The sequence below is a fragment of the Phallusia mammillata genome, chromosome 2 (genome assembly GCF_965637545.1).
Source record: "Phallusia mammillata chromosome 2, kaPhaMamm4.hap1.1, whole genome shotgun sequence".
NCBI classification, from domain to species: Eukaryota; Metazoa; Chordata; class Ascidiacea; order Phlebobranchia; family Ascidiidae; genus Phallusia; species Phallusia mammillata.
Window position 1 is genome coordinate 29,965,456 of NC_137253.1, and position 25,865 is coordinate 29,991,320.

The 25,865-nt window shown below is 36.2% G+C and overlaps 4 protein-coding genes across 8 annotated transcripts in view; 1 reads left to right on the top strand and 3 right to left on the bottom strand.

Annotated features, from left to right (window-relative positions):
* LOC145214845 (unconventional myosin-Ic-like) overlaps positions 1-7,880 on the bottom strand; it is a 27,915-nt gene extending 20,035 nt beyond the window's left edge. The window contains exons 1-3 of one of the 3 annotated variants that reach the window (XM_080083451.1): positions 7,754-7,880; positions 7,156-7,425; positions 6,987-7,099 (exon numbers count right to left, since the gene is read on the bottom strand). In XM_080083451.1, the coding sequence (XP_079939577.1) occupies positions 6,987-7,099; positions 7,156-7,425; positions 7,754-7,781 (411 nt within the window). In that variant the 5' untranslated portion in view covers positions 7,782-7,880. Of the gene's footprint in view, positions 1-4,872; positions 4,956-6,442; positions 6,691-6,986; positions 7,100-7,155; positions 7,426-7,753 lie in introns of those variants that run through there. The other 2 variants (XM_080083453.1, XM_080083452.1) reach the window with 2 other exon arrangements.
* A 726-nt stretch (positions 7,881-8,606) lies between these two features.
* On the bottom strand, positions 8,607-16,422 carry LOC145214846 (RILP-like protein 1). 3 transcript variants are annotated; one of them, XM_080083454.1, is made up of 11 exons: positions 16,233-16,420; positions 15,330-15,450; positions 15,068-15,231; positions 14,018-14,134; positions 13,430-13,576; positions 12,802-12,959; positions 12,594-12,675; positions 12,220-12,380; positions 11,666-11,686; positions 10,715-10,807; positions 8,607-10,047 (listed from the first exon to the last, which is right to left on the bottom strand). In XM_080083454.1, exons 1-11 carry the CDS (start codon positions 16,293-16,295, stop codon positions 9,816-9,818), a joined length of 1,359 nt encoding a protein of 452 aa, XP_079939580.1. In that variant the 5' UTR covers positions 16,296-16,420; the 3' UTR covers positions 8,607-9,815. The 3 variants fall into 3 exon arrangements, with proteins under 3 accessions (XP_079939580.1, XP_079939581.1, XP_079939582.1); XM_080083455.1 differs by lacking the exon at positions 11,666-11,686; XM_080083456.1 differs by lacking the exons at positions 8,607-10,047; positions 10,715-10,807; positions 11,666-11,686 and adding an exon at positions 11,710-12,155 and having other exon boundaries at positions 16,233-16,422.
* Positions 16,423-16,897: 475 nt separating this feature from the next.
* On the top strand, positions 16,898-20,028 carry LOC145214389 (derlin-2-like). The gene is made up of 6 exons (XM_080082899.1): positions 16,898-17,147; positions 17,497-17,636; positions 17,711-17,927; positions 17,991-18,063; positions 18,123-18,213; positions 19,676-20,028. The coding sequence occupies exons 1-6, from the start codon at positions 17,055-17,057 to the stop codon at positions 19,818-19,820; spliced, it is 759 nt and encodes a 252-aa protein (XP_079939025.1). The 5' UTR covers positions 16,898-17,054; the 3' UTR covers positions 19,821-20,028.
* LOC145214391 (uncharacterized) lies at positions 19,952-22,028 on the bottom strand. Its single transcript, XM_080082900.1, has 4 exons — positions 21,893-22,028; positions 20,872-20,977; positions 20,543-20,616; positions 19,952-20,177 (listed from the first exon to the last, which is right to left on the bottom strand). Exons 1-4 carry the CDS (start codon positions 21,935-21,937, stop codon positions 20,049-20,051), a joined length of 354 nt encoding a protein of 117 aa, XP_079939026.1. The 5' UTR covers positions 21,938-22,028; the 3' UTR covers positions 19,952-20,048.
* Between the last annotated feature and the right edge of the window lie 3,837 nt (positions 22,029-25,865).

Here is a 25,865-nt window from a genome sequence, read left to right on the forward strand (position 1 = left end):
TTTTGATGCATTTGTCGGTGCCGGTCATTGTCATTTGTTTTTGAACTACAAAGACAGTGACGTTAAGGCTAACTTCTGAAAACGAACTGCTTTATTCTGTGTGCTTTAAGTAGTATGCTTGCTATAATCCTTACATCCTTCAATTACTGTACCAGCAGGAGTTTAAAGTTTTAGTCACAAAAAACTACAAAAGTACTCAAAAAGCAGTGGACAACAAAAATTTACAGATTAAAATATTTCAATAAAGTGCTTTTTCGCTTTAAATATCTTTACATAATTTACCGTAAAAAGCACACCAACACCCTGGAAAGAAATTACATATGTTACCCTTTCATCTCAAAATATTACACAAATGTATAACTAAGCTTTGCATTAAAAGTGACAAACTTCTATGTGACATTTGACAACACGCTGTCACTGCACAATCACGACATTCTGAAAACCAACTACGAGTACGACGTCATAATGCTCCTTGTTTGATCACAAATTCAATTTGATACAAGTATCTGGCCTCAGGCGTTCACTGTAGTGTCTGTGGTCCAGACAATCTCTGTCAAGTAAAGGTCCATAAACTTGTCAAAATCATCAGGCAGTTGTCGCCGGGGATATAAACACGTCACTGGAGACGGTATATGCGTCATATGTTACGCAAAATGATTTGAATTATTTACAAGCAAGCGGTTTGTTATAAAGCAATGACGTTAGATCGCATTTTTTGACATGACCTTTTTTGACCAAATACAGACAATTTCCCCACATTATGATTAGCAAGCCCTGGTTTCATATTGCATTTGCCTAAACGTACGTTAGCCATAAATTAACACGGTGACAAAAACAGATTTACAAAATCTAGTCAGTGAATTACAACTTAAATAACAAATTGTACACTTCTTGCAAATAATCTCAAAAAAACTAGAAATGTGCAGTTAACAACGTTTTAAACAAGTACAGACAACAACTCTTTGCTACACATATCGCCTTGCGTTGTGCCAAGCCTTATCAAGGCTCACTTACGGGGAACATATTTGAACTGTGACGTCATAGAGTCAGAGGCAGATACCGGCGACTTGTTACTATAAATAGCAACATGCCGGCAGATTTGCCATGGAACGAATGCCCGTAATTCTAACTACGTTAATTAGATTTTACGTTACTAAACCCCATTAATCCATTATGCGTATATCTGTGAAGGTTTTTCTACGCATTTTTTTAGTTTACTTACGTTTCTGTACATAGGCATCATTTTACTTGAATACAGGATAAAAAAACGAATGAACAACAAAAATAACAATATATACTTCAAATTCCATTTGTCCTGATATGTAAATTAAATTAACACAAATTGTGACGTAATAAAGAAAAAGATGACGTAAAAATCAACTCCTTATAAGCAAAGTATAGACTTTGCTTATAAGTATGTTAACGTCCCATTTATTAATTTACAACAAAATTTGCAATGCGATTTCTTGCAAGTGTTAAACCATTTTCAAAGTATGATAAATAAAACATATTAAAAGCCTAAACTACGAAAACTCCAACATACAATCTTAAATTTTACGAAAAGAATGCAACCTGTTACGAGCTAAACTAATGAATACTCATATAGTACATTCGAGTGATGTGTATTCAAATTACCTCACCATTAACCTCAACACAGCGTAGTTATCTTATCGCTGATTGGCTGTTGTTATCACGTGGTAATCCCTAAACACATGGTTAGCAAAACGTTTGTTTTACCACTACGCAGGATAAATGGCGCCAAACTGCCTTTAAGCAAGCAAAAGTTTTTTTACGATGGGTTGCTACCCCCCCTAGACTTGCAATTTCAAGCTTATCATTAACTTTGAGATAAAGAATGGGGATTTTGATAATGCTGTTTGCTTTACGCATGTCATATACGTTAGCGCTGAAAAGTCAAAAAATGTGTAAGAGACGTTTAAGAAAATTTTGCAAAAACTAAAAAAATACAGTTTGAATCAATTAAGTTAAATTACCGAATGAACTGAATCATATTAGGGAGCTTTAGTCGGCACATTTTGTTAAAAAAGAGCCCAATTCGTACAGAAAGCAAAAAAAATCTTACAACACTATAATATGTTCTTCCAACGATTCTACCTTTACGTGTATCTTAAATAGAGGTTTCCTTATTTTACGCTCATTCTTTCTTGTAAATATTTACAGACAAACAAACTTTTAAGCCGGTTATTACTCGACAAACTGCCTGTAAACCAGCAATTATGAGCAACTAATATAAGTGCAAACAACTTGAAAAATTCATGAAAGTGAAAATCTACTAGTTAATATTTAAACTTATGACAATGGCGTTATCGTCAGGGCAAATAGACTTTGCAGTTAAGAAATTGTGCAAACATGATAATTCAAAAAGCCGCGCCTTAAGTGGAAAGTCAGTTTTGCAAGTAATTTCTCTGCAAGTCTAATATTCCTGAATCACCCTGGCAAGGCAATTTCGGCCGCTTCGTAACTTTGTAGGCTACTAGATACCGAATTCCGGACATTTATTCAATAATTATTTACGGACAGACTTTACGCACCAATTCCGGACGTATTAAAGATAACATACTGAGTTACATGAATTAACAAAAATACCATTTAAACCTTGTTTACTATCTCCTGAATAGCGAAATGTTTACTGTTTAAACGCACCTAAGAGATAATTCGCAACCTTGCATTATTGACATTCTTGTACAGACCGGTCGGAAAGCTACGTCATTTCAGTTTGTTTACATGGCACATACTTCTGTACCTACACCAAATCCAGTGTTTCTGAAACTTTTTAGTCTTGCAAAACACTACTACACTTTGCTTTTGGTAACAAAAGGTATCTAATCGAAGTTATAGTATCGTTACACACAATGTGCTTTCAAGCACTAAAATTACTCTGATGTCCAAAAACAAATCACTAAAACCTTCATAACGTGTTTAAAACCTGTGTATACTAAAAGTTGCTATTTCTAGAAAACTTTGTTTCCCAAAATGCATGATTACTTGTGACATACAAAACCGTTGCGTGATTAGCACATCTTGCTTAGTGTGATGGCACAATAGGCTGACAGCTGTAGTAAAACAGACTCTGTAATCCCTGGTAAGTGCGATGTTGTTTTAACGCAAGTCAATCACTCATAAACGCTGGCCTAACTGCTCTGTGGGTTGGAAGGACCCGTACTATCTGTTAGGTTACACAATTAAAGACTACAGTGTCTTTGTATCAATACACTTTGCAAGCGAAACTGAAATTAAACCAGGTTTTGACACAAAAGAAAAAAATACACAATAGGCATAGAAAATGAGTGCCTAGCTTCTTGGCAGATACAAAATATCGCCTAGATTCAATAAAATACGCAGTAAACAGTTTCAAAGCCTGCGAAACCGCATGCAACAAACGCCACTGTTGACCTTTCGTCGTTTTGCCTTTAAGCCTGGCTGTGGCCGTCTTTAATTTCGGTTTTAGTGCACAAGCTATACCCACTGCAGAAACCATAAGAGCCGATTGTCTGCGGTTAGTTGCTCGTTTATTGCATTGTAGTCAGCCTGGCCTGCCTCGTTTGCTGAAACTGCAACACGTTAATTATTCGGGCCATACAGGAAGCACTTCAACCGTCGTTTCCATCTCGTATTGCGCCCAAGTATTGTAAATCACTTGGCAAAAACAAATGAAGCGCCTGTATCCTGCTGGTTCCTGTTTTTCACAAGTTTCAAATGCCCGACTGTGTTTTTTTGCCACAAACAGATTCGCAAAAAAATGTTTCTTGGCTCTGTGACCTAAGTTAGTAGATACTGACCGGTACCGCACAAACTGTAGGAAGATTATGTCAAAACATACACATTACGTAGGCCGCACGAAGATAGCATAGTGCGGGGGCAACTGTCTATTTTATCCATCCTAAATGGTAATTATTATTGCGACAAAACAACCTCATGTAGGTCAGGGGTCGGCAAAGTTTTTTGCACTGCGGACCTTTTTGAAACTAAAATTTTATCGCGGTTCGGCTTTTAAAAAACTACACATATTTAGCAATTAAACCGCTTAAATTATCTTCCCCGGGATGCACGGGGAAAATATTTCAAAGCATTTAACCTGAAAACTATACGAACCGGCAACGAACTTTTCGGGGACAGGCAGTTGCCGACCACTGATGTAGGCGACAAAGCAATATTAACGAAGACTGGTATTTAAATGTATTTTGGTATACTTCGCATTTTGGTATATACGTACGACGACCGACCCGTTGCGTTATGCTCATTGCAAAATTACTTGATTGATTATGCACTCTGTCACGAATTACGCTGCAAAAAAACAACAGTTAAAATGCAACGCACATTGAAACTAACTGCCTGGAGTCTACTTTGCTAAACAATACTGCTCAGGTTTCGAAGCCATTTTAAGTCAACCATGCCCTCTGTATGAAGCAAGCAACCTTTTACCGAAAATCTTGCTGACAATATTCGCCCGTGTGCAACAAGGCGTACAACTACCGAAAAACTACAAGTATGACGTCATAGAGCATTTTGTGAATGCCAGGAAGTAGATAGGGCGAAAGTTGCTGTAACAAGGTAAATACAATTTATAAAGGATCAAGTCATTCTTCTGCGTTTCTAAACTCTTAGCAAGTCATCAGTGTTTTAAATCACTTTTAAGTATTTTGTGGTTTTTTCTTTGGTTTTAGCCTGTTAAGAAATTTATTTTTGAAACCTTTTAGTAGATTTTTCACATTTTTGCAGCAGATTTTTCAGTAAAACTAGAAAAAAACATTGAGTTTTATATTTACAAATAGTTACACTTCTGAGGTAACCAATTGATAGATAGAAAAAAAACATGTTTGCATTCAACCTGGTGTGTGCACAAACGTTTACCTTGCGAATTCCATGCTCTGTGTCACTTGTATCCGACATAATCCAATTCTTTAAGCTGTGTGCAGGTGTAAAGTTTCACAACCAATTCAAAATATGTCTTATCTACTGACTAACAGGTACACACTAAATGGTTAGTGCAATCATCAATTCACTACACAAACTACATTCAATTAACACTTCCCTTCATATATTGCTTAAATCTGTATTGATAGAAGTTCCTCTTGTTATGAATGTGAATACAAATACTGATCTCCGAGACTAATGACAACTTGATCACTTGATTGGTGCAGTGCTGTCAGATTGCCGACAAATTATGCAACTTGGCACTACAACAACATTATTATGGAAGCGACTGCTTTATCTGTCAAGTACGTGACACCATAAGTTACTTGGCCTCAACTGAACTTGATCTACAGCTACTGCTAATAGCTTGACATTAAACTTCATAGCTCAAAAAAGTAATGAAAGCCCCTAATTTTGAATACAAACCCTGGCAGTTATTACACCTAATATTGCCTGTCACAAAATCTGCTCTACTTTGCAAGCCCACTAAATAAATAAAGACAGTTTTTGAACCTTCACAACAACTTTGCTACTATGTGAATTGCTTACAGAATACATTTGCTGCACCTTGCTGTACATGCTACAGTTTTGCAGGATATTCCTGTCATTAATGATAGAGTAAACATATTAATCACAATTCCTCTCTTTTACATGCTGTAATTCTGTACTGTTTTCGAATTCACCCTAACATCCTAATTGTTTTTGAGATAAGTCTGGTTCAAACTTCCAGCTGACGCATCAATGGTACTGGTATAGTAATGAGAGGGTTCTGTATAAGTTGGTAACATTCCAGCTAATCTGCCGGACAAATGAGTTTTAAAATCTTTTATAGCTCACTCAAATAGTTGGTTAGCAAACAAAAACCCAAAGTTTCAATAAGTCCAGTTATGCACACGCAATGACCACACCTCAATAGCAAACAAACTATAAACTGGCCACTTAAAATGCAGGATCACAAACCTATTGACGTCAAACATGTAATTTACACAAACTACTGTCAATAATTTCAACAATGTCAAGCAGCTTGCTTATCTGCTCCAATGTTTACATATGATTTGATTACATGCTGTAAGTTATGTAGTTTTTGTGTTGTCAAACATGTTTAGATGCATTACAACATGCATTTGAAATTTGTATGCCTTATGTAGCAACGTGTGTGAAATAGTTGTATATCCAAAATCATCAAAACACAATATATTGACCCAAAATTGCTAAACTAGTTCAACTACAAGTCCAAACTACCTTTTTTAATTAAGTGTTTACTTTTTTGTCTAGAAAACATGCAAGTTATGTGAAAAAATACTAGTTCAATAGAAACATACAATTTGTAAAAAAAAAACACTTCCAAAACTCAACGTTAAAAATTGATAAAAAAACAACTATTGCAAAATTTCTTGTTTTCCAAAAAGTTCAAAACATTGCCTGCACGCCAAATTACATTTACATCAAAAGTGTGCTCAAATTTCAAGTAAAAAACTCTAAAACTCAAGTAAACAATTTAACTTACCTGAAATTTGGGCGTTGGCTATGCAATATTAAAGCCTTATTACGTTATTTCCAAATTGAAGGAATGCTTTTAAATTCCCACAATAAAAGTCAGTGATATGTAACACAATTTTGTTACCAGAATCACGGTAAGTAAGTCGGATTTAGCTACAAATGAAGATTAGAAACACGCCGGAAATAAAACCGGAAAATAAGTCGCCGGTTGCTGGGTGGCTAAAGCGAAAAAAAAACGGAAAAAAGTAAAAACGTTTGAAAATCGAATCGGGTGATTCCCAAAATAGGACACAAACGCAGCGGTGCGTAAAACTCGTAAGATAGAGAACAGAATCTTTAACTTAAATAATCGTCTAGTAAAATTTTGAAAAACAAGAATTGTTCATTTACTTCGCAAGCGCACAAACAGTTTCAATTTAAACCGTATTTTCACAGTCTTTCGGCATAGTACATTAGTTCAGTATGTTTTTTTGCAGCAAAATGAAATATTAAAAATCATATCACACTGATAAAAAAATTTTTGCACACAACTAATGTCAATCTTCACTTACTACCGGGGCGACAGGATGTTGAAACTTGAATATTTTGTACGAATGAAGTGGAGTATTTCCTGGGAACTTGCTATCGGACACCGTCAAGTGACCATTGCCTTTTGCAATTGGCTCTGCAGGAAAACTGTATTTAATTGTTACGAATTTTGAACAGAAGAAGCAAACTCACGCTTCCTAATTTCTATGCCATATTTCGGAGGTCCAGTTTTTTCAGCTTTCGGCTTTGATTCTGTCGCTGGTTTAACTTGGATCGTTGTGACTTTTATGGCGTCATCGGGAACGTCTTCCTTGATGACGTCAGCGCTTACGTCAATTCTGTGGCTGGTGACGTTACTAGTTCCATTTTCGATCAGGTCGGCCACCATCCTTGCATCGTCGACTTTGTCTTGGGGAATCGGATCCTGGTTTTCCAATACTTTAGGTTCTGGTGAATCAGCAACTGTGTGAACAATGAACAAACATAATTAAAGTTTGTAAGCTGTAGACATTACACACGGTTTTGACTAATAGGATCTCATTAGTACAGCAGGTGACGAGAGATCGGACGTATACGCTAAATGTATCCAGTTTGTTGGCAGCAGCAAGCTGAAAAGTCATGCCTTACCAACTTATTTGATGCCACAACTGGACATTGACGACAGAAGAAAATTTGTAATGCAAGATTTCGAGAACCCAGATAATACAAGAGTGCAAAAGCAGAGATTATACCAACAGATTGCGATAGCAACTTCGCACATCTATTTTTACGAATCAAATTCGACACTCACCTGCATTTTTGCTCGCTCCGCCTCCCATATTGTTGTAACAAACTCTTGCACAATCACACTATTCACAGATACGACCCCTCGCTAACCGCTAAACACTGAGCTGTGGTCAGCGACGGGCGGGAAGCAGAAAAACCTCAGCAGAGGCGGAAAAAAATAAATAAATAATGATCTCTATGAGTGGTCACGTGATCCAGCTAAAGGTTTGCAAGTGGCAGCGACAATTAGAGAAGCTGCCTCGGTTCGGTTAAGCTCGCGTTGAATAATTTACTTACTGAAAGTGTAGCCGATGTTGATGTGAGCCGGTTTTCCGCTTTCACACGACGCACAATTACAGTAATTGACTGTTTACCGTCTGAACTTCTACGTTACGCGATAATGGTAAGGTGGCAAATTGCTTTCTGCGAATGTGCCGGAATTTGCAAGCAAAAACGGTCATTGCTATGTGATCTTTATGCAATGTTGCAGCGGCACCCGTAAGAAGGTCTTTAAACTAAACGTTGCATTATAATGATGGAGGGGGCACAGTGTTGTTAGTTTGAATGGTACTATGATAATTTGTTGTCAATACCATTTGCCTTCAAATGTTTCGATTGGAGGGGTCGAACTTTTTATGACCACTCTCGATTTTAAGTAATTCGATTCATTACAGCAAAGACAGGATTATAAACAAATCTTTTAAGTAGAATACACTTCATTTGTGGATTTTTGCATCATACCACAAATTTAAAATTAACACCTGTATATAAATGGATTTGGTAACCTAAACAAAAGTTAAAGGAGTGGGGCTTTCGACGAAGGGATTTTTTTACTCTGGTACTAAGTGTAACAACCACGCCGCAACTAGGTACATAAATACGAATGCCGCAGGATTTATTCGAAAATGCGATTTCCTGAACAGGCAATGTCACAAAGGAAGCACAGTGAGCAATTACGACATCTAGCGGTTAAGGTTTTAGGCAAGGATCATTGCTACAAAGGAAAAGAATAGGAAAAACGGATGGAACATTAAAAATAGCAAAGGTGAAAATTTTAATCCAATTTTAACCAAGGTGTATTTTTTATTCAGCGGAAAAAATCCAAATTTCGACTTATGGTACCCTGGCTAATGTATCGTTAGTAAAATATCCAATAAAGAGAAAAGGTACTACAGTAAATCGGATTCGGATAATCTGGATCTTCGCCTAAATCGGACAAAACTCGAGGTACAACTGTATTGTAACGTGTTAAGGCTTTAACTAATAAAAATCGGGTTATCCGGATATTCGCCCAATCCGGACAACTTTTTTGGCCCAAACGGGTCCGGATTAACCAAGGTTTACTGTATTTTAATCGTAACCTGAAAGATTTTATAGATTTACAGATAAAAAAACAAAAAAAAAACATTTGAGTATTGAACACGGCGCTATGTCGGTAATACACATGTAACAAAGAAAAAAATTAACTGATGGAACAAATGGTGGATTGGCAACAAATTCGGGAGTCATCTGAAAAGGTATTGCGATTCATGGATAAGGTACATCGAATAAAAAAATGAAATGAGCGATGAAAAACGACACCAATCTAACCTTGATGGCAACGCATAACACCGTTGGGTATTGTAAAAATTATACATGGGTATTTTTGTGGTAAGCGTTTCATAAAATGTTTGAATATTTTATTAAGTTGGCAAAAGGATAGCGGCAAAACTGTTTGGGATTAGACAAATTAGAAATTAAAAACAAAGATTGAACGAAGATTTAAAGTACCGCATAAGCACATGGTGTGTGTCGTAGTTTAAGATTGTACCTGTAGCGCCCCCAAGCGGATACGTTTAACCAAAAGTTTAGCGTTTTAAGTGAAGTCGCAAAATGCCTATTGTAAAATTTTTGGAACACGATACATTTTTCATTAAAGCTTGGAACTGCAAATTATACAAATTATAACAAAAAATTTCATTATGATTAAAGACAAACAGTAATACAATGTATACTTCACATGCAATGATTCCATCCCAACTTAACAATAGTGCTGTGTGACGAAACAAAACACAGTGGTCTTACGGCATTGTGACGTCACCAATTCGTCACGGCGTGAGCTCATCTCGTTCGGTCGTTGGTGACATCACTTGCATTTCCGAGGAGATGACGTCATCGTCGTCGCTTTCGTCATCACTGTCATTTTCTTCCGCTGTTGCCACGGTAACTCCCGGTAGAGGTCGCTGTTTCTCGATTGATGGATCGTCTTGTGTGTTTGTCGCTTGGGGACGCTGTTTACCGTCGACTTGCGTTTCAGGTCGTGGCCACAAAAACGAAAAACTGTACAAAGTGTGGAATAGAAATATATGAGATAATTACATTAGTTAAAGTAAAATACATTAGGACAGTATGGTCTGTGTGTGGTTTAGCCCAGGAGTCGGCAACCTTTTAGGCGACATTTACTTCCATGTGCCAACCTTTTGTTAAAAATACGTGGTTAGTGCCAGCAGATATCGATAATAAAGAGAAATCAGAGTGTTTTGTGCATGTAAGGCTGAATTATAAGACAATGACATGATAAAAACTATAAACAAGCAGTGTGTACAGGTTAAATTGTTACTTCAATAGAAACACGCAAATCGGTTGGCGTCCCATTAAAAACCACCTTGCGTGCCAACCTTGGCACGGGTCCCTGGGGTTGCCGACCCTGGTTTACCATCTATTATGTCTGATGGGGAGGAATGAAAATGTTTTTATTTGTTAAGGGAGAAATTCGTCGATAAAGATTGGGAACCACTGCTATTGACAAACAATATTTAACAAACGGAAACCCGATTGGATGGCAGTTTTCAAATACTATATTAGAGTGATTTTAAGTTCTGTTATATAGCCGTCAAGCACAACTACGAGTTTGAGATCAGATTATGGACAAGTCATATTAGGTGCTTAGCAAATATTGAGGGAAGAAAGACAAGTTTAGCTGTCGTAACAAATTGTTCCAACTTACAATCCTCTAACACCACTCGCACTTGACTTTGATTTTTCTGATGATTTTGATTCTCGCAGTTCGTTCGCATTCAACTCTTCCCACGAATCGTCACTGGATGAAATATTATTATTTATTGATTTAAACAACTCTGTTGCTAGTTTTTGTAAGGGAAAGTCAAAACACGCTAACATGCATGAAAAATCAAAGATTTGTACAGTCCAAGCTTTAACAACTACAGGATTTATAACTAAAAACGAATTTCAAACTGTTAAAATGGTTCTTATCTTATTCTATACCAATAATTTTCACGTTATTCTTTAACATCTAAATATTTTTTATTGAAGTTTAACTATTTGTTATATTTTTTTTTTGATGAGCACTTCACAAACATCTCATGAAGTTTTGTTAAATGAAATTGCAACAAAAGCAAAAAAACACATTTTTAAATGTTTCTGAACGAATTACTTTGTGAAGTTTCTGATGAAGAAGACATATTTCAAACAGATTAAATTTTTAAATTGAAGCCAGAATTATATGAAGCATTCGTTTGTAATAGCCAATAGCCATACACAACTACAGGATTTATAACTAAAAACGAATTTCAAACTGTTAAAATGGTTCTTATCTTATTCTATACCAATAATTTTCACGTTATTCTTTAACATCTAAATATTTTTTATTGAAGTTTAACTATTTGTTATATTTTTTTTTTGATGAGCACTTCACAAACATCTCATGAAGTTTTGTTAAATGAAAGTGCAACAAAAGCAAAAAAAAAAACATTTTTAAATGTTTCTGAACGAATTACTTTGTGAAGTTTCTGATGAAGAAGACATATTTCAAACAGATTAAATTTTTAAATTGAAGCCAGAATTATATGAAGCATTCGTTTGTAATAGCCAATAGCCATACACAATTAATCAGTATTAGAAACAATTTATTGCTGACCACACAACTACATATACTCACAGTCCCAACTTCCGTGCCATTCTGTGTTACGCATGCATAGAAAATAAGAAAACAGTCAGATAAAGAAACAAATGTGCGTTGTGCAACATAAAAATATCACCAAAACGTGCTTTAGATACTATAACAAATTAAGTTTAAGGAAAATAACGGCCCAAATAGACGTAAAAAGCATTGCTCATGCAGCCAAGTATTGCTCATCCAGCAGTTTTATTGTAAACAATCGACGTTTCGACGTCCTATACAAGACGTCTTCATCAGGATAACGACATAACTTGCAGGACAAAATTTAAAAAAGCAATCTTAAGATTGACATGAACCTTTTATGTGACTCAAGTGTTTAAACGGGTGTAACCGATGTGGCCTCTCGTATCAGTGATGATGGCATGAGCATTTGCCGAAACGTTTGAATAATAAACCATGTCGCTTTTTACGTCTATTTGGGCCGTTATTTTCCTCATTAAACTTATGAACAGATCCATGTATAGTGTTTCTAAACAAATTAAAATTTAACAAAAATTGAATAACATTTTTTTCATTATGTAAACTGTGCTTACCCACGGTGATAACGTAGTTCTTCGTCGAGTTGAAAAACTCGGATTTTTAGCAAATTTCTTTGCTCCAAAACCTCTTGCAGTTCTTTCAGGGTGTAACGGGGTCGGTCCGGGTCGTTCAAATCAATCACAAGTTTATTTGCCAGCAGTGGGTCGCCTGGCCACTAGATGGAAACATGGAGAAGTTTTACAAAGATTAAGTATGCTTATGCATACCATGTAGCGTGAGGCTAAGTGTGTTGAAAATTAGGACAACACAATATAGTTTATTTTTGTATGAACAATTTTTTTATAGGATGTGTCACCCATAGGTTACCTCGTTTCATTTAAAAAAGCAACACACAGAAATACAATGGTTGGTTAAATTTGACACTTACACCATCATCCATACTGGTTTGTTCATTTTTAGGGATTGGTTTTTCATGTTCTGGGGTGGTTGGGTTCGATGATGGTAAAGTCCTAAAGATAAAAAACATAAACATTGTACAACAACTTTCAAACAAATTGCTGCTAAAATCTATAATTATCATTCTTTAGCATTACCACACTTGTTTAGACTTTTTGTTGTTGATTTTTAAAACTTACTTCATTTGAAGTTGGAGCGATGTTTTATCTTTCTCGTTTAACTTTGATTCCAACTCCGCTTTTTCTTGGATCAGGGATTTCCCCTGTTGTTCCAAGAGCACCATCTTGTGGCGAAGATCCATGTTCAGTTTGCTGAGGCGTTGGATTTGCGATTGAAGCTACATTGTTCACAAAATTCAAAAGGGTAACGAAAAAGAAATGTGTAAAAAGCTGCAAAACAACAGTGCTTTGGTACACATGACACAGACTTGAATAAGAGCTTTATTAAGAACAAAATTGCCAGTGATGTAAAATAAAACAAATTCACATGTGATGACAATTGTTTATGTAGAAACATTTGATTAATAAAATGAATACGTTTTATACTACTTTGCTGGCAATTTTGTTCTTAGTAAAACAGGGCTTTGTTACAAAAATATACTGCAAAAAAAATGAAAAGACAACAAGGATCCCAAAAAGTGACGACTTTGCCATTTTTTGACTCAGTTCTTACAGGTCTGTAACTTTTTATGCAACTTCAAGATAGCAACACTAGCCCAATTTGTAACATTAATTTATTGTAACTTATCATAGTAAGACAACTGGGGTCATATTCGACCATTCCTCAGGTTTATTTTTTTGCACTCACAGCATCCACTTCAGTGTTCTGTTCCTCAATGATTCGATTTTTCGCTCTTATATCGTCTCTCTGTTTCTGTAGTTGTTCCTGAAGTCTGGCCGTCATTTTACTTTGTTGATCCGTCACAGAAATTGTAACCTCATTGTCATTTTCTTCCTAAGAAACACAAAAGGTATCGTAGGTTTAGACTAGCCCAGTGGTGTCAAGCAACCCTTTTTTTGTGCAGCTCGCGAAGTAACTTTTAAAAGTGTATTTTAATCAGACAGAATACCTTGCCATACCAGTGAGTTCACATGATACAATCATTAACTATTAGAGTACACTTACAGGCTGTATTGTTTAAAGCAAAATATTTTTTGGATGGATTCAAAAATATGAAAGAGTAAAGTTATTGACAACAAAATTCTTGGTTAATAAACAATATATGTGGTATGCTTGCAATGAGCAAAATCACAAGTTACATCACAACCTAAACAGTTTACATACTTTATGAATGACACTATGTGTTTTGCAATAAAGGTAACTATGTATGCTGTATTAGTGTCATCAGGCAATCAAAACACGTAAGTTATATTGGTAGCTATGCATTTAACATACCTCAAGTTTTTCTGTGATGAGCTTTGCAAGTTTCTGATTATCTTCTTCGAGTGTTTTAATATTTTCCAACAAATCTCGAGTTTCGTCTCTCCAAGTTGACTCAACAATATCCAACTCCTATTAACATAAATATTAATTGATTTCTGACATAACTTAATTAGACCTTCTCAATATTGTAAAACCTTTTAAAAAGAGCTATTCAAATGAACAACAGGTGATAATGAATATCAGATAGGATAAAAATCAATATATGTAAAACCTCTGAGAAAGATTTAATCAAATGACCGAAGAATGACGCTAAAGATATGTTCTAATAATCTAAAATGGACTGATTTTGTTTTCACCAACAGTTTTAATACCAAAAATAATTGGAAACAAAAAAGAAAACGGTGGTCATCAGTTTTAAACTTTTTGTTGTGCTTTTTTGATATATAACTGAACATGTTGTTTGTAGTGATGGGACGATACCAGGTTTTGAAGCGAGTACCGATACCGAGTACGAGTACCACATGTATATACCTTCGATACAGAGTACGATTACCGAGTACTTAGTTGTAGTGTTGTACTTAGTTGTATATCACTGGCTAATTTATCTGCCATGGTCGGGGTACAGGCGTGCACACACACATGCAGAAAAATGTAATCTCCACGTGATAGCGAAAAAGATATACGTAAACTGGCGGAACTTTTTTCCAATTTTGTGCTGTCCGAAGCAAATATTGGCATAAAGTTGCCCGTATTCTTATGGTGTAAATCGGCCTTTGGTACTCGCATGTTGGTATCGAAAACTGAGGCAAAATATTTCGATACCGAGTACGAGTATCGATACCACTGAAATCGTTTGATACCATCGATACCAAGTACCGGGTACCCGTCCCATCACTAGTTGTTTGTTCTCTTTTAAATGTTTATAGTTAATCAAAGGTACTGAATCGGTTAATAAATTCATGGATAACTGTATGTGATCATTATCAAAAGTACAACGTGTAACTAAAACATTTGTCAAACATTACACTCTTGTGTATTCTGTAAAATCAAGCATTAGGTGACCTCTTTTTGTTTTTCATCCTTTAGCTTGCTATCCATCTGCAGTTTTTGAACATTTCCTTTTAATTCAGTCATTTCTGATAACTCTTCTTGCCGCTTTGTAACAAGCACCTCCAGTGTTTCGAGAATTCGAATAATTTTTGGCATAACACCACTGAAAATAGCCCCTAAATATAAAAGTATATCAATAAATCTGAATTGCTTTATTGTGAGTGCAGTAGGCAATAAAGTAAAAATGGTGCACAAAATACAAAATTAAACTTACCCCCAAATGCATCTGTAAGCCTCTCAAACTCTTGCCCGACACTGGATGCAATATTGTAAACATCAATCACATTCAAATCCTCATATCTTTTCTCAAATACTTTGTAATTTGAATCTTCAATCTTAAGACAAGAAACACACAAGTCAAAGTTAAGTTCAACAAAGTCAAGTTATTTTTTGCCGGTCCTATGTAAGATAGTAACTTTATATTCAGCCAAACAAGCTGCTACCCATTATTCCTACAGATCTTTATTGCGTAATTGGGTTTTTACTAGAGATGTACCGAATATTCGGTTTGCCGAATTTATTCAGCCGAATCGGCCACTTTTGCAAAGATGATTTGGCCGCAACCGAATCTTTTACGAACACACATTTAAAGCGTAAACGTGTCTTTTCTTGTTAGTACCAACGAAAATCGCATCAATCATTAATTTTTTAACACAATATCGCTTTTCCAGCTGCAGACAAAAAATCGGTAATTCATTGTCGGATTGGAAATCATGATTGAGGCAACCAAAGTAAGGACGAAACACAACCATTCTGTACTAATAGCCAGGTAGATAAACTTATGTTTTCATGTGAAACGCGTAGGGTACGACTTCGCGTGACGTCATAAATGATTCGGTTGATTCGGCTGAATTTATTCGGTAAAAGCACCGAATATTCGGTTTCGGCCGAATCGAAATTTCGCCGATTCGGTACATCATTAGTTTTTACCCTATTTATTGTCCATGTTATACAATTTTTACCAACATGATCACCTATAGATTCTGGCACACCAAAATAAAGCTTTTCTCATTTTTTATTGTGATGTTGAGTTTTAATGTTGCAGTCCTGCAGAAGTTTAAGGCAATTTAAATAAATAAATGGTAATAAGTCTAACAGTAAATTGAACAATACTTACTGGAAACAACATGTCATCTGCTGACAGAGGATCTGTGGGGCTGTCTAATTCCTCAGATTCCATTTTGAGATCAGTAAAAAAACAAATATACTATAATAAACAGGTTGCAAAATATGTTTCCGAAATAAGAAAAGCAAAAGTGAAAAAAACAGAACTTTCTCAATCTCATTGTTTTGAAAGTCACGGATGACTGATTTCTCGTGACATTTGTAAAAAAATGAGTTGTTTCGCAAATAATGTAGATTTTCGTTTTTTTCTATTGTAAAATATATTTTTATTAGTCCTGACCTCAATAATGTGAACAATTACTAAAAAAAATTTTTTTCGCCAACAAATTTTAAAAATTACACCAACAAGGACACCTGGTGGTAACGCATTAACAGGACGTGGCTTAATAATCAACAAACCAAGATCGACTATTTGTTTTCATACCTTGGTTTTAGGAGACTTTTAAGGTTTAGTTGTGTTTAACATTTATTGCAAAACCTGACCTTCTACCGGCCTTAAAAAATAACGGTGGACAAGTTTTTCCGCTGACAGAAAGCTAAAAAGGAAGCTGCTATATTTACCACAACAAAAATGTGAAATGGAAGGACGTGTTTCCGGATTTCCTTAATGTAAAGTCAAACATATAAAAGCTTTAATAAGTGGATATGCTAACCATTTGTTGTTGTTGTTTAGAAAAAAAATGGTGTTAATACCAAACGATCACTAGTATGTGATATAAGTGAATAATATAAATTTGCAATCGTTTAGTGGTGCTGACAAAGAAGAAAAGACTTGAAAGTTGCATTTAATACAAGTTAACTGCATTAAATCAAAATGGCTCATGTCACATTTCAGCAGGAGTACATGCAAATTCCTCCGATAACTAGAGCTTACACAACAGCTTGCTTCTTCACAACTGTTGCTGTGGTAAGTTTTGTTTAAAAATGGTTGCATCTTGTAACATGTGTTAGATTGCTTTGTATACTGATGTAGAAAGATCATTGACCTCCATAAACAACATGGTAGAGTTTTTAAGTGGTAGTCCTGTGCATAAGATAAACCTGGTAGAATTTCTTTTAGCCTGTTAACTGAAAAACACACACGATATAACAAGTCTTTATTGGCATGGCTTTTCAGACTGTTGCTCCCAACAAACAGCAGTGCCGACACATAGCTATTAGCTACAATAGCCGATACTACCAATGTTTTGTCACCAGCCGCACTGATGAGAACCTGTGTACTGTTAGCTTTAAACCTAAGTATTTTTATGTTTCAGCAACTTGAAGTTATATCTCCTTTCCAAATCTATTACAATCCAGATCTTATATTCAAGCAGTATCAAGTGTGGAGACTCGTAACAAATTTTCTTTTCTTTGGGGTCTTTGGTTTTAATTTTCTCTTCAACATGATATTTTTGTAAGTAACTTCCCGTTAAATACTGTGCTAATATGTCAAACTCAATGCTCCACTCTTGCAAATGTGTCTTTCAGGTATAGATATTGCAGAATGCTTGAGGAGGGTTCATTCAGGGGCAGAACTGGAGATTTTGTTTTCATGTTTTTATTGGGTGGAACCGTCATGTGTGTAGTGGGCTTGTTCGTGAATTTAGTATTTTTAGGACAAGCCTTCACAATTATGCTTGTGTACATTTGGAGTAGAAGAAATCCTTATATTCGAATGAGCTTTTTCGGAATCCTAACTTTTCATGTAAGGATGTACGGATTTGTTGCTTTATGTCATACAAAACTTTACCAAACACCTTTTTCACAGGCGCCTTATTTACCATGGGTTCTTATAGGCTTCTCAGTTATGTTAGGAAACCCAATTATAGTTGATGTTATTGGTAAGTTGTTGTATTGTTTGTTTTTTACGAAGGTTGTGACCAAATCTATCTTTTTGAAGGCATAGGTTGCGGTCATGTTTACTACTTCCTTGAGGATGTGTTCCCAGAACAAAATGGTGGATTTAAAATTGTGCATACTCCTAGAATACTGTAAGTGTCTGTAGCAAATTAAGTAATTTTGGATTTTACACTGTGTTCTAAACCAGGGTTCACCAAACTCTAGCCCAGTGGTTCTCAACCTTTTTTGCTATGCGACCCCCTTCAGAGATTTTCTAACACAACGCGACCCCTTTATACACGCACACAAGAAGTTTTACTACCAGAATGTGTTGATTGTGTTCATTACACATTTGCAATCTAACGTGGCTCCGATAGTTCGGCGTTTTGCTGTACTCAAGAAAACCCTTAAAATTGTGTTTGTGGCTCATTTTCACTAACCATTTCACTATTTCGTGTTTTTTATGTTAAGAAAAGCCAAAAACTGCAATTATAGAAGTATAGGCTACAATCGCAAATATTGTTGCGCCCGTGACAATCAGGCGGCAGTCCGAGAACTGAAAATTGCCCTTTGTCGTTCACGGGATTCGAACCCAGGATACTCCCGGGGACGAAACCCGATCAGGTTTTGTACATGGGTCAGGCGCGCCAGGCCATTCGGCCAAGTTTCCTGTTGCGCCCGTTCTAGGTCAAACAATCGTGTGAGTTACTATGCTAAACTGAAGTCACAGGGAAAGTTTTTATGCTACTGATAAAATCATTCCGAGTTGAGTTGCGTCTTCGCGACCCCCTCAAAAGTGCTTGGCGACCCCTTTGGGGGTCGCGACCCCCAGGTTGAGAAACACTGCTCTAGCCCCAAAAACTACAACTTGAGGTATTTGGGCATGATTATATCTTAAAAAACGAAGCTTCGTTAACCATTGAAAATTAATTTCCTGGGAAAGTTTTTCCACAACAATGTGTAGAGTCAATTTCACCTAGTTTTACAGGTTGCATAGAAATGTTTAATTAGGTCTAACTAAGCCCTTACGCTCTAGCTGGTTCTGCAAAAGACCCATTGTGAAGAAAGTTTGGTGACCCCTGTTTTAAGCAATTTACACAGTTTTTGTTTTCATCCTATAAGACAGTGCTTCCCAACCGGTGGGCCGCGGCCCACTGGTGGTCCGCGACGTTCTTTCTAGTGGGCCGCGAAGCTCTTCAAACTACTACCATACCAATATAGAGGCTAAAAAAAGTTACACAATTTGTGTGAACGTGCTTTCAAATTTGACCATTTTTCTCAAAAATACAATACTACTCACTATGAAAGCCGCATGGCGCATAAGATTTCATGTTAAACAAAGCTTTATTACACAACAAACTGCGATTGTTGTGTCACAACAATACTTGTACTAGTTGTGAAATCTTGATGCTGGAACTCTCTTTGTTAGCTTTATTTGGTCTTTGCGTAGCTCCAAAATGGATTGTTTTTTTCATTGTGGTTTTCTTGAATATTATACGGTGGTCCGCCAAAAGAAAATTTTTTTTTAAGTGGGCCGCGAGCTGGAAAAGGTTGGGAAGCACTGCTATAAGATACCACTCAACATTCACTAAACCAATGTTGTTGTTTTGGCAGGAAATACCTATTTGACCCTGCCCCTGATAGCGATGATTATGTTGTTTTACCTGAAGCTGAAAGGCCTGGTGGGTTTGCTTGGGGTCAAGGAGAAAATGAAAATCCACCACAAGAACCTGTAGCCCCAGATGATAACGCCCAGTGAAGACAAACATAGAACAATTAGCTGATTTATCACTAATGTGCAATGCATTGTGCCTTAACAAATGGTGATGACCGATTCTCTTTATTGACCAGAAATTGGATTGTTTAGACAAGTGTTTTATTTATGCAGTGAACTCAATGTGGCAAAGAGCCATAAATATTTCTTTATTGCCAACAAGGCTAACAAATACAGTTAATGAGACCATGTAGTGGACTGTCTTTTGTAGTGTTAAAGCGTGAGAATTTTGTAGGCACTATAGATAGTTAATCCAATGGTATAAAATGTAAATGCTGGCACGACATACTTGTCCATTGGTCCTGACATATGGACAGGGGTGTGATTGGTTTTCAATTCATTCTGAATCAAAACAAAGATATTATTAGCACTACAGGTACTTGGTTATGTCAAGTTCAATTTTTTCAATGTAAACATTATTTAATGTAACATGCCATTTTTTTCAAAGATACATTTCATTTGGTCACATGAACTGCCATTAACATCAAAATAGGTCAAATGTTGTTTCCCATGCGGTCATAGCACCTAATATGCTAGTTTGAACAGACCCTATTTACTAATTTTAAGGATTTGATTGTGAAAGTAACAACAATATCGTCAATAAATTACAATTTTGAATTCAGATTTTCTATGTGAAAGTGTTTTTGTTAAAAGATGCTAGATCAAACTTGCAGCGGCCTAAGCAAAAGTAATAGAAAGTAGCTTACCAAGTGATGCTCCTGTAGTCTGTAACGATATGGCCAAACTTTTGCAAATTCTTCTCTAGTCTTTGTTGTGTGACCTAAAAAATATATTACTTATAGTGGTATAATAACAATAAGTTCCTAAATGAAAAAAATAGAGCAGGTTGCATGAAAGAAAACTTTATAACACAATTGCACTAAACTAATCACCAAGAAATACTTGTGTAATGTTGTTTTATGGAGTGCACAAATAGTCAATCAATGTCTGTAGTGCTCCAGTTAACACCAAACTTCTTTGTTAGTGAAAGTTCGAAGATAAATTGTTGTCAATAAAATCTTAAAATTTCTCTTACTTTCCGATTCACTTCCTCCTGTGGGTGAACCACCCACAGTTGCTGCTTTTGTATTAGCATCACTGAAAATTAGGGTGCTTGCCTTTGGTGCCTGAGATGCAGCAGCCTTAAGACAAAAAATGACCAATATGATTTTTTCATTAGAATTGTTACTCAAATGTTTAAATCCACAGAAGATGATTAAAGTGCAATCTTAAACATCTTGGCCTAAATAGGCAACATTTGCTGTTGTGCGACATTGAATTTGAGAAACTAATAATTGTGGATTGCTAAATACAACCATGTGATTAAAGATTGGAGCATCTGAACACCACATGGTCTTGTACATTTCATAGCACCAAAATATCTTGGTACTGCAGGTGTGTGTACAGAATATGTTTATCAGTGATGTATTTTATCTTTAACCAAACAAACAACTAACTGCCACTAGTGTCCAGTTAGCAGAATATGGCCCCTGTCGTGATCTCAAGTGTGCAGTACCCAAATATCACACACGTTAAGTTTACATTCTCCTTAAGTTAATGTTTTGGACCAATTTCAGTGGGGCAAAGAAAATGATAAAGAGGACAAGACCGTACAATTAAACGTCTTGGGTGCAAAATTTTACAAGCATGCAGATGCCATATTCTGCTAATTTCTGCAGTCTGGGTTAGTGTTATCACAATTTAAGTCCGTGGTGATGGTGACATGTTTGTCTGAAAACAGTACAAACAACTTTGTGTCTGTATGTTATGCTTTGGTAACATCTTTAAAGTAGAATTATAATTATAGGCGACAAATGTGGTAAATTTTAACACTTGTTCAAAAAAAACACCTAAAGTGGTATTTGGTTATTAAACTTTTAACAATACATTTAAAGTGCAAGCACATAAAAACTATTTTAGGTCAAATATATCTTGACGGTAGGACAAATTTACACACCAACAAATAAAAAAATTTTTAATGCATGAAAACGTACCTTTTATTGAAACTTTTAGTACCTGGTTTTCATTAAATATAAAGATTTCTACTTATAACCTACCTTTGCTGAGTTGACAAGGGAACAGCTAATTCTAGTCAACAGCATTTTCAATTCAAGTTGTGTACCAAAACTAAAATTAACTCGGGTTTCTTAATCCAAACAAAATTTCGACCTTGAGGTGATTCCCCAGTACTTATTTCGGATGATTGTAGCGTTTGAATGAAACGTTTGAAAAAAATATATTTTTTAAGAAACACCAAAATCAGAAATTCAGAAGCTTTAATGTTTTATTGCAAAGTTCTGCCCTTACTAAAGAATTCAGATTAATTTGCTTTTGTCGATGGTAAAATTAATAATTAGGGACTCAAAGAACAAAGACTGTTGAAACTCAACTTGTATTGTAACTTGTTTTTAGGGATTTGTAAACACCACTGTTTGTATTCGAAACAAATGTCGATTCGTATTTGAACAATTAGTTTGGGCACACATTTGTGCTCAATTTTTCTGGGCGAAAGAACACAGAGCGACACAAAAGGTTCAGAGTTATCAGCAAGTTAGAAATAACTACGCAACGTTTTATGAAGCGCAGCAAAAGTGAAGAGCGCATCGATAGATCGTATCCAGTGGTGGGATTCAGCCGGTTCGCCCCGGTTCTATAGAAACGTCTCACGAAATTTTATGAGACCAGCGCGCGAACCGGTTAGCATTACTGTCAATGGACTTTTTGTAACAGTCTGGCTGACAAAAAATTGAATCCCACCACTGATCATATCTAAAACACACTGCAGTTGTATCGTCATCGAAAGCGTCAAGGGTTCGAACACCGTAAAAAAAGCTGTCTTGTTTAAAAGCGTTTTGTTTTTGCGCATTCAAAGCTGGTTGAGACGGCTGTGTAGATCCTCTAAACCAGTGGTTCTCAACCTTTTTTACTATGCGACCCCCTTTAGAGATTTTCTAACACCACGCGACCCCTTTACACACGCACACACAAAGGAAGTTTAACTACCAGCATGTGTTGATTGTGTTCATCACACATTTGCAATCTAACGTGGCTGCAATAGTTCGGCGTTTTGCTGTATTCCGGAAAACGCCTATTTTTCACTAACTATTTCACTATTTCGTGTTTTTTTTATGTTAAGAAAAACCAAAACCCGCAATTATAGAAGTATACAATCGCAAATATTGTTGCGCCCGTTCTAAATCAAACGGTCGTGTGAGTTACTACATGCTAAACAAAAGTCACAGGGAAAGTTTTTTTGATACAGATAAAATAATTCCGTGTTCGGTTGCGTCTCCGCGACCCCCTCAAAAGTGCTTGGCGACCCCTTGGGGGGTCGCGACCCCCAGGTTGAGAAACACTGCTCTAAACAAAACAGAGGATAGCTGGGAATATTCTTTTGAATCCTATTTCGAAAAAGTAGGGAATCGTAATAGACTTCGAAAGCTGTTGTCATACATTCCAATATACCCATCAAATGTTCAACAGGTTAAATATATACCAATTTGTTTGTCCAAGAACCGACACAGGACTTTTAAAGACACCATTAAGTGTGGACGTCACAATGCTTTTCCAGCGCCTGTCGCCTCTCGCGTCTTGTTTGTACAAGAACGACTAAACAAATACCTACGGTTGGCACGTGGTCTACGTTCCTTAGCAACCCGATATGCCTCCCAAGGCCAGCTGCTGGCACAGCGTACACCAGTGGAGCTGTAATTCGAGCTAGCAGCGAAGGCTCACGACTTTTGTGACCTGAATTAACACTTTGTAACACTTGGGATGGGTTGATAACAAGGGCTTGGATATGTGAAGGGCGTAGGGTACTGTTTGATAACTAATGTAATCAATAATTTATAAGTCCAGGCCATGGAAAGACGCGTTCATGTTTGTGATCTTTGCAAAGCCAATAGCTGCAAGGTAAATTGAGGTGCATGGCTGTAAACAGCAAAAAGCAAAGACTGAACTAGTGTCAATAACGTTTATGTTCTGCTGCTTGCTGGAATAATTTTGAAAGCTAGTCAGTATTTTGTAAGGCAGCCAAGTCTATAGACCAGCGCAAAACGTACATACTTGTTTGATAATGGTAAAACTTTCGAAGTAAAATTTCAAAGCATAAAGGATTTAGAGACGGGTAGAGGGTTTTGATACGCAACGCCTTGCATAAAAAGCTAAGTTTTAGCAGTGGATTGGGTTGTTGTAGGGAAAATTCTGTTGTACCAGTGTAGAAAATAAAAACAACAAGTTTAGGTTTTCAAACACATCGTAGATTAATAATTATGTTTGTCAGAGAAATGCTAATTTCTTGATACTGATTATTTTAACAACTGTATATTCTACTACAATGGGCAACACTTTTTATCATTTTGAGTTTATTGCATACAAACAAATTACAAAATTTGTACACATTATTTCACGCAAAGGATCGTTTTCCGTCCATTTACTGCAGAATAACATAAAACCAGCAATATTTGCCCTGTACTAACTGACAATCAACATCTGTTACCAACTGGACACAACACAAAGAAAACCCCAAACATTCAGGTTTGTGACGTAAAAATGCAATTCTTAGCAACAATTGTGGATAATGCAAGTTGCAAAAATGTTAGAATTGTTGTTTTATTAAGTTGTTTTATTATTTAACTGAAATCGTTTTTTATACTCTGTTTAAAGAAAGAAAATTCAAAATGCTGGTAAGTGATACAATAGCGTTAGAGTTGGTTTGAAAACACGTAGATTTGATGTTTGTAAGCAAAACTAGTGGTGTAAAAGGCTCTAGTTAAGGCCTGACTTTCCCACCAGTAATATTGGTCTGTGTAAACGATTTTGCGTTGACTGAGAGTCATCAAGCCTTTCCTGAGCACTTTAAAGTGTTGGAAAAGTGTTTGACCTCGAGTGACCTTTGACCTGGGGTTAACCACACGCAACCAACAATCGGTCTTCAGCAAAACACTTCAAATTAGGAACAACGTTTAGTTTTTTCAGTTTTAATTAATTTTGGGAGTTTTTAATTACAGTAGGTGTAATTAAGTTGTATGACTTAAAACAACGCGTTAAACGAAGCCTTTTATGATTTATTTTATTTTAAATTGTGCAATAAAAACTTTATTTATAAAGTGTAATAATTTTTGGACTATTGCATTAAATCTAATTTTATCAATAAAGGCTTTGTGACAATGTGCTTTCTTTAACGTGGATAAAAATACTTTTGTAAAAGGCTTTACTCGAAATATTTTGACAACGTGTTCATTAGCTTGTAAGCGATTGTGTCCTCCAACTTTGTTGTGTCACAATAGCGCATTGTGATGTCACATTCCACAAACAGGCGACCATCTTTTGTAAATTTTCGTAACAAAACATCCGCCATGCTGACAATTACACGAATGGACGAATCTCAATGCCACTGAGAATTTCATTTGGATAAATTAGTTACGTGGGGCCCTAAGTCCTTCAGGGTTAAACAAATTAAATACAGAATGTTTCAAAACGTAACCACAAAGCTACTGCCCAAATCAAAGCTTTGTTGGACATGTATTGCTTTCAGGTCCTATAACCTAGGGGTTGCCGACCACTGCTATAACCAGTGGTGGAATTCGGTCGGTTCGCACCGGTTGTATAGAACCGTCTTGCGAAATTTTATGAGATCAGTGAACCAGTTAGCATTATTGGTTACTGTCAATGAACTGTTTGCAACAAAACCGGCTAAAAAATATGAGTTTTGCGATAGAACCGGCTGACAAATAAATAAATCCCACCACTGCCTATAACTACACCTTTTTGTATTTATACAATCCAAAAACTCTCGGATGTCACAAGAAAATGGGAAATACAGTAAACCAAACTGCTGTTACGGGCTTATGAAGTCACAATGACCTAATTATTGGAGGATTTGGTTTTTCTGTTAATCGGGGGTTTGGCTCCACTAGTGGTAAAAATAAGTGTAAAGTACAATTAACCAGAACTATGTATGACCAATTCGGAACATTTTTCGGCCATAAAAACTAGTAACTCAACCAATATCCATTTTTTCAGGTTCAA